We start from the raw sequence: 14,456 nt of genomic DNA, 5'->3' as shown, positions 1-14,456 counted from the left end.
CTGAGTCAGGGCTCAGTGACGCTGGTTGGAAGTGGCACCCCAGGCTGCTTCGAGCACAACCCCCCTGAGGCGGCGGCGCGGTGACCCGCGCGGCGTCTGCGCACGCGCCGCAACGGCCGGCCCTGGGCGGTTTAAACGGTCCGCGCGGGAGGGCTGCTGCCGCTACGGCGCATGCGCGGCGGCTCTGTCAGCGCGGGGCGCGCAATGGCGGCGGCGGCGGCGGCGGCGGCGGCAGCGGGCCGGAGGTGGTTCCGCGCTCTGGCGCTCGGCGTGTCCTTCCTCAAGTGCCTCCTCATCCCCACGTAGTAAGAGCTGCCCTCCCTCCGTCCCTCCGTCCTCGGGGCTGCGGCATGGCCTGCCAGGCCGCGCGGGGGTCCCCTCGGCGGGGCCGAGCCGAGCCGGGGTGAGGCGGTGGCGGTTGGCTTCCCCCTCTCGCCCTCGTCAGGGGCTGCCAGGGCTTTGCGAAGCCTCCCCGTGCAAAAGCACCCGGTTTCTGAGCTGTTAGCAGTGTAGCGGGGCTTGTGCTCCCAGCTCGGGTTGCTGCCTTTAGAAATCCCACCTCACGGTTTGTCTTCCTTGTGGAACCTCAGTAAGAACATGTTCAGTTACCAAGCGAATATTTTTATTTCCTTAACGTGATGCCCTGTAGGCAGGACGTTACTGAGTGATGCTGCCTCCTTGCCCTTTTAGCAATATAAAGCTTTTTCTTTTTTTCTTTTTTTTTTCCAGAGTAAGGAGCTTTTTCTGGTGCTGACTTTGTCTTCTCAGAGCAGAATAGCTTTGTTTTGTGCTTGGACGCAGTTGTAGCCTTCCCTGTGTAATCCAGGATCTTTAAATATACTAAATCATTCACACTTTTTAATTGAAACACTTTAATGTTAACCAGTTAATCATGCAGATTTAAAAAATCGTAGCTTTTTATTTTTCTAAAAGATAGGAAATTTAAAAGTCAAAACCAGGAATTTTGGTGTTAGTGTCAAAAAAGCTGACCTATAAATAGTTTTTGTTTTATAGTTTCCAATGCATGGCCTTGGTACAAGCTCATACTGCTTCTTTGGTACTCTTCAAATTACTTGATCAAAGTTTTTAGATCAGCTTTACAGCAGCTGCTACGTAGGCTTTTTTTGTCTGTCAGTGGTGATGTACTCTAAAATGTTTCTCCTTTAAGTGCATATATGTGACTTTTAATGTAAACTTTCTTTAGTCATTCCACAGATTTTGAAGTACATAGGAATTGGCTTGCCATCACCCACAACTTACCTCTCTCTCAGTGGTACTATGAAGTAAGTTGGGTTTTTGGGGGTGGGGGAGGAGGATTTTTTTTTTTTAAATTGTGTATAAGCTACAGGCATATTGGATATGTCAGCCTATTTGTATGCTAGGGGAGAAAGCCATTTATTTGCAGAAAATACATGTCATGGATACTGATGGTTGTCAGCTACTGGTAGCTGTATAACAGTGGTGCCAAAACATACTGGTTGTTGGCCCTGTGTAACATTCAGGTTAAAAAAAAAAAATTTTGAAGCAGCTGCTAGTCCTTATGCTGGTGAAATGCAAAAGATAATTCAAACGTGGATTATTGGAAAGACTTTGTAATAAAGCAGCAAGTTGCGTGGTAATCTTAAATTGCCCCTCTCTTAGCTGTTGTCATGCATGATACGTAGGCACCATAGTAAATGCACCTAACTCTCCTTTCAGAAAGGGATGAAATAATAGTGACCTTTTTAAAGTTTTATTAAAAGTAAGAGTCACTGACTAATGAATAAAAATAACTTTGAGACTGTAGTAAGACTGTTTGATTTTTCTACTAATCAAGATATGTCCATGAGCCAGCAATGTGCCCTTGTGGCCAAGAAGGCCAATGGTATGCTGGGGTGCATCAGGAAGAGTGTTGCCAGCAGGTAGAGGGAGGTGATTCTCCCCCTCTACTCAGCCCTGGTGAGGCCACATCTGGAGTACTGTGTCCAGTTCTGGGCTCTCCAATACGAGAGAGACATGGCACTACTGGAGAGAGTCCAGCGTAGGGCTATGAAGATGATTAGGGGGCTATGGGCCATACGAAGAAAGGCTGAGAGAGCTGGGCCTGTTCAGCCTGGAGAAGAGAAAGCTGAGAGGAGATCTTATCAATGTGTATAAATATCTGAAAGGATGAGAGGAAACAGGCACAAACTGAAACACAGGCAGATCTGTCTGAACATGAGGAAAAACTTCTTCACTGTGGGGGTGACAGAGCACTGGAACAGGTTGCCCAGAGAGGTTGTAGAGTCTCCATCCTTGGAGATATTCAAAAACCATCTGGACAGTGTCCTGGGCAACATGCTCTAGGTGACCCTGCTTGAGCAGGGGGGTTGGAGTAGATGATCTCCAGAGGTCCCTTCCAATCTCAGCCATTCTGTGATTCTATGTCCCATCTGTCTACCAGTACTCAAATCATGTTAAGCTCTGTAGAGCTGGTTACTTCTATTGTGAAGGGGTTTCTGTTGAGTAAGGGCTGCTGAGATAAAATGTGTTGACTGACTTGCTATGTTAAGCTGTATGTGATGGTCTTTAAATAGCATGCCTTGTTCAAAATGCTGAATTATTTGGTCTCCTTTTGTTTTTAGGCTACTTCAGAATGGACCTTGGATTATCCACCATTTTTTGCTTGGTTTGAATATGCACTTTCGCACATTGCCAAGTACTTTGACCCAGAAATGTTGGTTATCCAAAATCTAAATTACTCCAGCCATGCAACCATCTTCTTCCAAAGATTTTCTGTCATCTTTACAGATATCCTTTTTATATATGCAGTTCGTGAGTAAGTCTTGATGTTCTAATTTTAGGGAGAGCGGGTAGTTATCTTTTAAATCTTGACTTTCTAGAATAACAACAAGAAGTTATTTGTACAAATGAGCTTGTAAATACATGGAAAATCAAAAAAAATTTTAACCTATTCCAAGAGAATTTGGGAGCGTGAGCTAAATGGAAGTTACCTCTTTTGTGATTCCTGGACATGCTCTCACTATACATATGATTGGATTTGTACACATTCAGACTTTAGCTGTCTTATCACACGTTATAGGTATTCTGTGTGTTGTTGGGTTCACTTTGTAGGACTTGAGGGCAGGTTGGGTGAGCCCAAATGTTTCTTCATATTACTTTTCTTATTACTCTACTCTTCCAGGTTAGAAGTGTGAAGGAAACTTGTGATGAAATGCCCATATGATCAAACGTGCAAAGCTAATCTAGTGTTTTGGGTATTCTTGCTAATGAGCTGACTATTCCAAGGCTTAACTGCTAGTACTGGGGGGGGGGGTTATTTTTACGCCCTGGTTTTGTAAAGGGTTCATCTTATACCTAAAGTGTAGAATGGAGGAAGACGTCATGGGAATTGCTGTCTTGCCTGCCATAAAGATTTGACTCTAACAGTCTTTCTACCCAGATTTTGAGCAGATGGAATAAAATGGGCAAAGTTATCTGTTCTTGCATTACAGCATGTAAACTCCTATATTTACTTTCTGTATCTGAAGTAGGTTAGCTTTCATTTGTGGTTTTTTTTTTCTTTATTGTTCTGGCTCAAAGATGCATGAATGAGCTAGTTATTTTAAAATGGCACTACTTACACCAATTCAATACAAGTCATCCCTGAATTTTTAATCTAACCTCACCTTCAGCATAATAGAGACCATATGGCTTCACACTGAGAAGTAATAAGATATTTTAAAACAATAGAAATATAGCTTATAATCTTGGGGGGAGCCAGGAATAGGTTAACGTTCACCTGAAGACTTTAAATATAACTTGGTATATTGTCTGCAGATACAGCAATACTTTGCTCGTGCGCAAGAAATTCGTAGTAAACAGGCTATGACAACTATACAGGCTTTTATTATTCAAGATAAGACATAATCCTGAGATTCCTTAAGTTACTTAACATAAACTTTAGCATGTGGAAAATACTACAATTATTTTATTCGTGACGTTCTCTTGACTTGGTGAACTTAGCAAGAATTTTATTATTGCATTTTGTGCTAATAAAGTGGATATCCTCAGGTTAAATGCACTTTCCAGTTATTAAAGCAACAACTTTTTTTGTTAGCTGTTTCAATTAATCTTTCCTTTTATACTACTCTTGTTCAGATGCTGCAGGTGTGTAAATGGGAAACGAGCTGGAAAGGATATTATGGAAAAACCAACATTTATTCTCGCTGCTCTGCTTTTGTGGAATTTTGGGTTGTTAATTGTGGATCGTATCCTTTCAAAACATAGTGGATTATTTTTGTTTTCATTTTTTTTAACCCATTACAGCATTTGGTACAAACCCATAAACATTACTTCTGTCATAGAAAGTAAAGTTACTGGCTGTCGGGTTAGCTGAAAAACTTAACATTTTCATTAGGATTATTCTTTGGCAAAATGAAAAATGTTCAATTTTTGATCTGATCTGCCAGAACTCTAGGAGGACCAGTTTGGCAGGTGTCATGTCTCTTCCTGCTGGCTGCTCCTTCTCTACCTGCCTGCAGAAATATTTGGGGAGCCTCTTTCCTGGGTGTGGTTCTGGGTCTGCCCCATGGCAAGGACAATCTTAAGTGTTTTATGTTCAAGTTGTATTGAATTTATTTTTATATCCTCTTAAGTAACTAATTCTCATGCAGAATAAATCACTCTGGAAAGTTTAATTATTGTCGGTCAGTCTCAACATAACGTGCATCAGTCTAGCTAAAGAAGGAGCACAGAGGAGAAAATGACAATTGTTTTATTGGCCCTGGCCTTCCCAATCCATGTCTGAATTGCCTGCTGAGAGGTTGTGAGTGGCAAATGAAGTTACCATCTCCAGCCATTAATACAATACCAGGCAGATACTAGTACTTAACTTAAAAACTGGAGAATTTAGTTAATGAGAGTATGCCAAAAAGTTTTAACATATCATAGTAATCTTTTATTTGTTTTGGTTTTATAGCCCATTAGTTGCACGGAATGCATGTACTCAGATTTTTATTAAGAGCTGGTTTATTTCATCACGATAATATACTAGTGTTAGTGGATCTTGTGTCTGTACTTGCAAGTGAGATTAAATAATGATTTTATGTCCACTTAGAGTAAATGTAAGATTAAATTTCCATTTTAATTTGAGTTTGACTATACGTTTGAGTCTCTCCAGGCAACTGATAGTAGTAAAGAGACCTTACTTTATTCCTTTCTTGACTCAAATTCAGATATTCACTTCCAATACAATGGCTTTCTGTTTGGGCTGATGCTTCTTTCCATTGCCCGACTATGTCAGGTAAGCTTGAGGGGCTCTGTTCTGGTCATATCATATGTGTTTTGGTGCATTAATTCACTTCATTGTGCTGCTCATGTAGAAGTTAATGGGAGTGGCTCAAAGCTGAGGTGTGCTAAGGTGGATGTCTAATTATTTGTAAGTTTTGGGGGAAGAAGAGACGTTGGAACTCACCCTAAAGGCTTGCTTGCTGATGGTGCAGCATTCCTGTTCCCTGTGAGAAAGCTAAATTGTGTGTTACACCTAAACAACATGGCATGGCTTCTCACCATGTTATCTCCTTATAAGACACCACTCCTTAGAAGACATGCCTCTGAGCTGCAGAGAGATGAGACCTCCTCTGATTTCCAAGTATCGTGTGGAAAAATAGTTTCCGTCTCTATACCTGTGGTGTGTGACAATATTTACTTTGTAATTTTGACTCGTAATGAAGAAAATACTCATTTAGCTTTATGCCTATGATGAATGTTCTGTTACCTGAAGAGTGCAACAGAAGTACAATTAAAAGTTTGTACAAAGTTGAAAAGTTCGGGGTTTGTTTTGTTTCTTCCTTTAGAAAAGATATTTGGAGGGTGCTCTTCTTTTCGCTGTTCTTCTGCATTTCAAACACATCTATGTGTATGTGGCCCCAGCGTATGGCATTTATTTGTTGCGATCCTATTGTTTTACTGCAAATAATGCAGGTAAGATGTATAAGTTTCTTCACTCACTTTGGGGGGGATCATTTTAATTAGTGGGGTTTAGGGAAGACGAAAGACAAGCAGTTATCTTTATAACAAGATGGCTGTAGGTCAAATGAAACATATTCTGCTTGGGGAGTAGAGTTGGAAAGATCTATAAAGTATACTTGTTCCTGTAAAATTCGTGTTTCTTGAGTTCTTTATTAAGTACAGCCAACATGGACCAACTGCAGGTGGCAGTTTGAAGCTGTAAGAAGTATTCTGAGTACATATGGAATGATTAGATAGCATCAGAGATTATTCCAAAGTCTTTCTTTGAGTTTCTCTCCATTTTTAGCACTGAGAAGTGTTTGATATTCCTCACATGAGCAGAGAAGGCACATCTCTTGAAAGAGAAGATAGCTAAAGGTTGTACAATGCAGGATCTGCAATGTGGAAGAAGTAAAATGGCATAGGTTAATGAAGAGCACAAATGAAAGAAATATAACCTATTTTCAAAGTAATGCCATGATAGGATTTTCTGATATGGAAAATAAGAATAGTCACAAGCAAACAAATACAGGTTCACTTCTGAAGGGGCAGTGGCTGGGCAGATCACAATTTTAAAGAAAATAATTCAGTCTGAAAAAGGACTTATACAGTCCTACTAAATTGGAAGTCATACTAATCTCATGCTGAACAGTAGTTTCCTGTCATTTAATAGACATTTTTTTTGTCCAGTAAGATCTTAAATAGTCTGCAATTTACTGATCAGGAAAAGTAGCCCCATATTCAAGGTAGCACAATATATCTTTGGTTTCAGGCCTGTGTGAGTCTCACACAATGTATCCTTGATGTGCAGTAACTCCTGCCACAGGCTTCTGCTTACAGCTGTGTACTGATCCATAAGAAACTGAAGCTCGATTGTGATCTAGTCCAAAAATTACCACTATCCTGTATAAGTAATAAGTTTGATACAGAGCTGTAGTCTAATTTGCTGATGCCCGAGTTCCTTAGTGTAACAGTATATAAAGAAGAGTGTAACTATAAACTAACTGTTGAAGGAAGCAATTGAATATATTGATATAAAGGTTGTATATGTGCTAGCAATTCACTGTTAGGGTGGAATGTTTTGTCCCCCTCCCCGCTTGCCCTGCTATCCATATTCATAATCTTTTTGCTTCTTGTAGATGGATCCGTGAAGTGGAGAAGTTTCAGCTTTCTTCATGTAACTCTCATGGGATTGACTGTCTGTCTTGTTTCTGCTCTTTCACTGGGCCCCTTTGTAGTATTGGTAATGATTCCTTTTTCACCTTTTATCCCCTGAACTTTTATAAGATGTGTTGTTATAAAAATATAAACCATGTCTCATCTAAAAAGGCCATTTCTTTCATTCTTTTTTTTTCTTTAGGGCCAGCTGCCTCAAGTCATTTCACGGCTTTTTCCTTTCAAGCGAGGCCTCTGCCATGCTTATTGGGCCCCAAACTTCTGGGCTTTGTACAATGCCGTGGATAAAGCATTAACAGTTGTTGGTACAGTATGCTAATCTTAGTATTTGGTGCTTATTTGCAGATATAGCTCTCTGGATTTTAGTCTTCCCATATGAAATCCAGGTAGCAAATTAGATTTTCAGATTGCCTTAAATCTCTTGATAATCAGCATAATACAGTGCATGCTAACAGTTTCCAGTTGTTAGGTCAGAAATCAATCTCCCCCCTCTGTCATCTTTTAGCCATATACTTGGTTCAGGTCTGTATTACAGTTTCTTTTTCTTTAACATTTATCAGTTTGTGCTTTTTTTTAATCTTCTGTTTCCAGGTTTAAAGTATAACTTTCTTGACCCCACAAAAATTCCTAAAGCCTCAATGACAGGAGGGTTGGTTCAAGAATTTCAGCATACTGTCCTCCCTTCTGTGACTCCACTAGCAACATTAATCTGTACTTTAGTATCGATATTGGTAAGAACAAACGATGGTTTTGTAAACTTCATGTGTCCTGTCCTCAGTGGCTTTTGTTTGATTAGCATACATTCCATGTGAGACTTCATTTCCTGTAAGATGTTTTTTGCCCTGGAATAATGTGATTAACGTAAATCTTGAAGTAATGTATCTTTTTATATACGATATTACTTTTTCCAAATATGACCAAAAGTTATGGCCTACGTCAGCTCTAGAGCAGTAAAGAGATTAATAAAAGCAATGTTGGATCAGAACCATTCTGCATACTGAGCTAGAAGTAATCTTTTGTGATAGCAGGTAGTTGAACCAGTACTCAAGAGACAGGAGTTGAATAGAGATATTGATGGAATTGTTTGGGAAGCTTGTTGTGTTCCTAATAGTATGAGCTACAGGTAAGCATGGTGCTCTCTGTATGAAAAGCAAGGAATTGAAGGCTCAATAAGTAATTAACTGGATACAAAGTCTTTTTCGCTCTAATGAGCGATTGTATTAGCCTTTGACCAGAAATATCTTTGTTTCAACACCCTTACGTATTTCTATGAAATAAATTTAGTGGGTTAGATTCAGAAATGTTTCTTGCAACACAAATAACAAGGAGTTGGCTGTGCAACTGAAGCCTTCCATCAATATAACAGGAAAAAAGTAGGCAAATGTCCTTTAGGCAGTAGTCATTACGCACCCAAATAGACTCTCTTCCTCCCATGCTGTACAGTGTTTGTGCCATACAAGCACAACCTGGGTGCAGTTGTGTTTATTAATGTTGTAAATGCTCTTGTGGTCAGCGGCTTGCGTTCGGGATTGTTAAGCTTTTCACTGAAGTCTTGTTTTTGCCTGTTGTTTCTAGCCCTCTGTTTTCTGTCTTTGGTTTAAACCTCAAGGGCCCAGAGGCTTTCTTCAGTGCGTCGTTCTTTGTGCATTGAGCTCCTTCATGTTTGGCTGGCACGTGCATGAAAAAGCGATACTTCTTGCTATTCTGCCTTTAAGGTAAGTGAGTTCTGTAAGTTGTAGTTTGCCAGTCTGAACCTGCGACCACTTGCTGAAGAAACCTCAAAAGAGGATCACTTAGTTTTCAGTATGTTTCAGAGAATTAACATGTTTACAGAATGCCTTAGGCTGAAAGTTTTTAATGTACTTCTGGCAGAACTGATTTGAGCCACCGATAAAACGCAGCCTTCTTATAAACAGAACATGCTGGCATTAGTAGAATAGTATATGCAGGAAACTAGTGTGGTGTTAAGCAGCATCTTCTGTGAAATACTAAGAAGTACTGGCTTCTACTTTAAAATAATTTCTACTTAGAAACTTTGAGTAGAGTTTATATTAACTTACAGACGAGTGGAAGAATGAACAGAGAAGTGCCTGATCTTGAGACTATTAAGCAATCGATTTAGAAGTCTGACGGACAAGGCTACCCACTATGTATGCTCTTCTTTCTCCACTTGAAAATTAAGGTGTATTAAGATGCATACAATAACAGGAAATCAATGCATTTGGATTCAGAGGCTTGATTGCCATTAGGATAACACAAAATACCTTCAAAGTGTGCTCCTAGAAGACAGGGATTCAGACTTTAGGCCACATGTGGCCACACAGCCTTTAAAACAATTCATTTGGGTTCCCCTTATGGCCATAGTGATAGTTTGGGAGCAGGCTTGATAAAACGTTTTGCTGATGTCGGATGGTGGTTGAAAGCAGACTGCTTTCTCAAGGTCATTTTGTTCTTCCACTGCGACTACTGCATTTGTGTGGTAAATCCATTGCACTAGAAAAGTCAAGACCTATTTATTTTATGTCTTGTGGCCTTGCCTTTTCAAGAGGAAAAACTAATTGGCTTGCCTGGCTTGGACAGTTAGGCATTACTGTCATACTCAAATTCAGCAAACCAAGCCTAAATTTAGCGAATGAAGATCCTGCCACAACATCTCTTTTGATTAAATGTGACCATCAATACAAGTGGAAAAGAGTATTTCTCGTGTGCCCTAGAGTTTTCATAGCTGGACACAACTACTTTGTAGAACTAGTGATGTGAGCAAGAGGAAAGAATGGGTGCTGAGACACTTACATATGCCAAGAACGCATAGTGGTTAAGCTGATGAGTATGACCAGAAGTGAGACTGCTAACATCTGGCTTATTGTCACTGTTTTAGATGGGATAGCTCATGCTTCCGAACTATTGAGTAAGGCTACTGTAACTCTGACATAAGACCTGTGACTGCAGCTAGTTCAAGCCTTGATTCATGAACAGAAGTATGAAGGCTGATGCTTAGTAGATGAAATATATAGATTCTTCACAAGCGTTTGCAATTAATCAAGTTCTTTGAATAGTTAGGATTTGAGATCTACTCTGGCAGGGATAAACGTAAAAATACTGCAGTGTTATAGCTGCTGGGCAGATCAAGCTGGTACTGGATGAGTGCTGTGGTTCATATTTAAAACGTTAGGTAGATTGTATAGGAGCCAACTGAGAAAAGGGACCTTTTGTACTATACTCATCAAAAACAATATTCAGTGCTACCAAAGGGTCTTGGGCCTCTTCAGGGTTGAAGTAAGGGTGTAGTTTATAAGCTGACTGACTGGTATTGCTGCAAACCTTTGTTTTGGTCTGTTCAGAAATTTATAGTGATGTTCCAACCTTTGCAAAAGGAATTTTGTGAGGGGAAGAATTAATACTGGCAAAACAAAAGAGAGGAAGGAGGGATGATAGTGTTTGCAGCCCACTGGCAAAGGAAAAAGACTATTTGTGGAAACATTCAGGACTTTCTGATATTCAGCAGAAATGTGGTTTTCTGGGGTTGGTTTTTCTGGCTGGCGCTCTCCTGCATTTTATCACTGAGGCCATCTGGCTTGGAAGGAGATGCCATTGCAGGGTCCAATATTTGGAGGAACTGGGGCACCGTTTGATCTCCATTTGACCTGTTCTTCAGTCTGTCTTCTGTGATTTGTGTACTATTTAGCTGAAAATAAATTTATTTTCTAAAAGACGAAAGTATAACACAAATTCTTGTCGTTTTAGCTTGTTGTCTGTTCAGAGAGCAAAGGATGCTGGCATCTACTTGATTCTGACAACCACAGGGCATTTTTCACTTTTTCCATTGCTGTTCACATTGCCAGGTAAAAAGTTTTCCTTCTTTCTATGCTTTCATCTTCTTTTTTTTTTCTTCCCAGAGATGACATGTAGGTAATATTTGGAATTATTTTATGTAGAAAGTTGAAAGCTGTATGTCAGCATGTTTCCCTAAATCCAAACTCTCCAACTGGTGAAAGGAAACATTGTTTAAAAAATGGGGGAAGAGCAGTAGGCTTCAAGATGAAATGGAGAGAGATGGGAAATTGTCATAGTTGATATTTGTTATCCCTGGTTCTGCCACAGTTCTAGAAACTTCCTTGTCTAACATAATCATGCAAAGCAATAGTGATACAGACCATCTGAGATTAAACCTGACAGGTTGTCTGTTTTCCAGCTGGCTTCATGCTGTTTTCTACCAAAAGTGTTGTTGCTTGAGAATTGATTCTAAATTCAGTAACGTTTTTGTACATTAAACTAAATGCCCCTGAAGCAGCATCCATTTTAAGTTAGATCTGTTCTGTCTCTGCATGTCCTGATCTGTCTTTGTGACCAAAAGCTGGTCCCTTCTGTCCCATCTCCTCCATTTTTAATTAAAGGTCCATTTGCTTTGCTCAACCCTTAGACCATAATAGCTACAAAAACACTGCAACTTCTGTATAATGATTGCCATCTTTCTGACAGAGTCCAAATCTAGACATTCTCCGTTTGGTCTGATGATGCTGCTTATTTGTTATAGAAAAGCTGCAGCCCTGAGAGATGAGCCGCTTCCTTTGCGTTCTCTGTTAACTAGCCTGTATCCAGCATGCAACCTAGAACTAAATATCTTTGATTTGGCTTTCAGTCTTATGTTTTAAGCTTCCCTGTAATTTCTGATCTTTCTAAATAGGAAAAATCTTATTTTCAGTACTGTCATGTATTGTAATTATAATTAGTGTGTTCAATATGTTTGTAGATGCTTCAAGTACATGTATTGCAATACTTGATATATTATTTAGTGTAATATATACTTATTTTTAAGCGTCCTAAGCAGTAAGACTTTTTGTTCTGTTTGGAGAAAGCAATTATTAAACAACATAAGTTTGAATAGTATGACTTAAATTTTTGCCTTATAAATTACAATATCTTTATAATTAATTTTTTAAATGTTTCTTGTATTTCAGAACTTCCAATTAAAATACTACTTATGCTGCTCTTTACCATTTATAGCTTCTCTTCACTGAAATCTCTATTCAGGTAATTAAACTGTTCTGAAGCCAAGAGTGAAACCACTTTTGTCACTGGGAACAGTGTATTGTCATCAGGGTTGAATGGGCTGGGAAATGGATGCTATCAAACTGAAATATTACTCATCAAAAGATGATACTTCTGTCCTAGTCTCGGGAGGCAAGACTTAGGACTGTTATAAAACATCCTTGTTGTGCTTGAGTTGGGACAACTATCCAGTTAGTTGCAGAAGATGGTAAATTCACACCTGCTTCGATGCACTGTTAAAGCACGAAGTTGTAGCCTGCGAGGATTTAATTCAATATTAGAACACTTATTAAACTGAGTACTCTGGAGATTGTTTATCTGTGCTAGGAGTTATAAATACTATTGCATTTTGCAGTAGTGCTTAGCGTTTTCATGTGTAAAGTGGCAGGCTGTGAATAACATGCTTTGATGACAAGCTGTAATTTGTCAGCAAGCATCTTTTGCAAATGCTTGGTTGTCAAAACACACTAATTGCCTGAATTCTTCAGTGTAGTGTCAGGGGCCACTTATCCGGCACCCGCTTGATCAAAGATAGTGTTCATCACTACATCCTCTGTAGTCACTGCTCTCCCATTTCTCAGACTTTTCACGGTAAAGCCAAGCTGTAATAAAGTAGCTATTGGAAATGCCGTAGAGTTGTGTTTGCTAAGTCAGTCACCTGTTTTTTATAGGTGATCCTCTTTCAATCAGACTGCTTTGTGCCCCTTGCTATTCCAGAATTTAAATCATTCCTGCTTGAGAGCTCTAACCTAGGACCTCTGCAGGAGCTTATTTTCTGTCTAGAGCTCAAGAGCTTTTGCAAGTCTCTTGTTCCTGATTTTCCAAAAAACAAGTTCCTTCGAGAAGCATATTCAAATTCCCTGTAAACTCTCTGAAGTCAAAACTCTATTGCGTGTTTTTTGCAAGAGATCTTGAAGCACAAATTCCACAGAAAGTTTGGTGGGGAGGGTGTTTAAGACAAATCTGATGCTTCCAGTCTTTGGATATAGAACTTCCATGGAATAAATGTGTATATGAAGTATGGAAGGTCTCTCTGTTCAGTTATTGCCATGGCAGGAGAATGATGTGGGGTGAATCAGTACAGCTGCTAAGATTTTTACTTAAAATCATTTCTGCTGAGCAAAGAAATCTTGGAACTTGGTATAAGAGCCACATGATGAAGAAATTAGGAGTACTGTTATGTGTTTTCCCACTGAAAACTCTGTGGTCTAATTGCTATTTAAAGCCTTATTGTGATGTAGCGTGCGACACTCATCAGTGGTCACTTGTGTCACCAATGGTAATTGAAAAACAGAATGATTATTACTATAACATATTTTAACTTTTTTCTTCTTCTTCTTCCTCTGACAGGAGAGAGAGGCCTCTACTTAACTGGCTTGAAACTATCTACCTCGTTCAACTAGTGCCTTTGGAAATCTTCTGTGAAATTATATTTCCTCTGACCCCCTGGAAACTGACCTTGCCTTTTGTTCCTCTGTTGTTGACCTCTGTATACTGTGCTCTAGGTATCACCTATGCTTGGCTGAAACTATACGTCTCGGTCTTGACTGAACCCATTCCTGTTAGACAAAAGGCAGAGTAAAGCAACATTGTTGGGACCAATACCAGGTTATTCCGCTGAGAGGATCATCCAGCACTGTGAGGAGCTGTCACAAGGATTTAGACCTGTTGATAAGGCAGGGGGTACAAGTACCTTTCATCTCCATGAGTGGAGGGTTTTTTCCCAACACCGCTGTACTGTCCAGCCAGAATACCTCTTATCAAAAGAGCTCATGACAATAACGTGTAGCTTGGTAAGATGCCGCTAGCTGTGAATAAACTGTGAAACTTAATGAAAAGGACCTTGTATTCATATTGGCTATTTAAAAAGTCCAGACTTCTGTCCTGAAGAAAACCTCCCTGGCTTTCTCATTAATGTTGTATTTTACTGAAAACCAGTATGGCAAACTACAAGGGATTATTGCTGTGTAGAAGAGAGCATAATAACTGCATACTGTGGAATATGTAAATAAAAGACTTTTTTTTTTTATTGCTATCTTTGTCTTGAGCATCTCTTGTAGTTCTTTCAGCTCATTCGTGAGCCGTCCTTTGGAAGCCCTGTACCATAAGGTACCATACCACTGTATGCAGTTCTGGGCTCCCCAGTACAAGAGGGATGCGGCACTACTGGAGCAAGTCCAGCGAAGGGCTACAAAGATGATTAGGGAACTGGAGCATCTCTCCTATGAGGAAAGACAGAGAGAGCTGCGCCTGTTCAACCT

The 14,456-nt window shown here is 39.8% G+C and overlaps 1 protein-coding gene across 2 annotated transcripts; it reads left to right on the top strand.

Annotated features, from left to right (window-relative positions):
• The first annotated feature begins 219 nt into the window (after positions 1-219).
• On the top strand, positions 220-14,228 carry ALG8 (ALG8 alpha-1,3-glucosyltransferase). 2 transcript variants are annotated; one of them, XM_067313407.1, is made up of 13 exons: positions 220-305; positions 1,205-1,283; positions 2,604-2,797; positions 4,120-4,229; positions 5,196-5,263; positions 5,817-5,943; positions 7,110-7,213; positions 7,331-7,451; positions 7,738-7,877; positions 8,722-8,861; positions 10,891-10,988; positions 12,105-12,177; positions 13,546-14,228. In XM_067313407.1, the coding sequence occupies exons 3-13, from the start codon at positions 2,694-2,696 to the stop codon at positions 13,775-13,777; spliced, it is 1,317 nt and encodes a 438-aa protein (XP_067169508.1). In that variant the 5' UTR covers positions 220-305; positions 1,205-1,283; positions 2,604-2,693; the 3' UTR covers positions 13,778-14,228. The 2 variants fall into 2 exon arrangements, with proteins under 2 accessions (XP_067169508.1, XP_067169435.1); XM_067313334.1 differs by lacking the exons at positions 220-305; positions 1,205-1,283 and having other exon boundaries at positions 2,737-2,793.
• The last annotated feature ends 228 nt before the right edge of the window (positions 14,229-14,456 follow it).

Source organism: Apteryx mantelli, chromosome 1 (genome assembly GCF_036417845.1).
Source record: "Apteryx mantelli isolate bAptMan1 chromosome 1, bAptMan1.hap1, whole genome shotgun sequence".
NCBI lineage: Eukaryota > Metazoa > Chordata > Aves > Apterygiformes > Apterygidae > Apteryx > Apteryx mantelli.
This window is presented reverse-complemented; position numbering and strand designations above follow the sequence as displayed.

What these genes read in the sequence shown, in the direction of transcription:
- ALG8 (XM_067313407.1), top strand. Translation starts at nt 2,694, where the DNA reads ATGTTGGTTATCCAAAATCTAAATTACTCCAGCCATGCAACCATCTTC. An exon ending in CCATTGCCCGACTATGTCAG is followed by an intron (nt 5,264 to 5,816) that starts GTAAGCTTGAGG and finishes TTCTTCCTTTAG; the next exon opens with AAAAGATATTTGGAGGGTGC. An exon ending in TCACTGAAATCTCTATTCAG is followed by an intron (nt 12,178 to 13,545) that starts GTAATTAAACTG and finishes TTCCTCTGACAG; the next exon opens with GAGAGAGAGGCCTCTACTTA.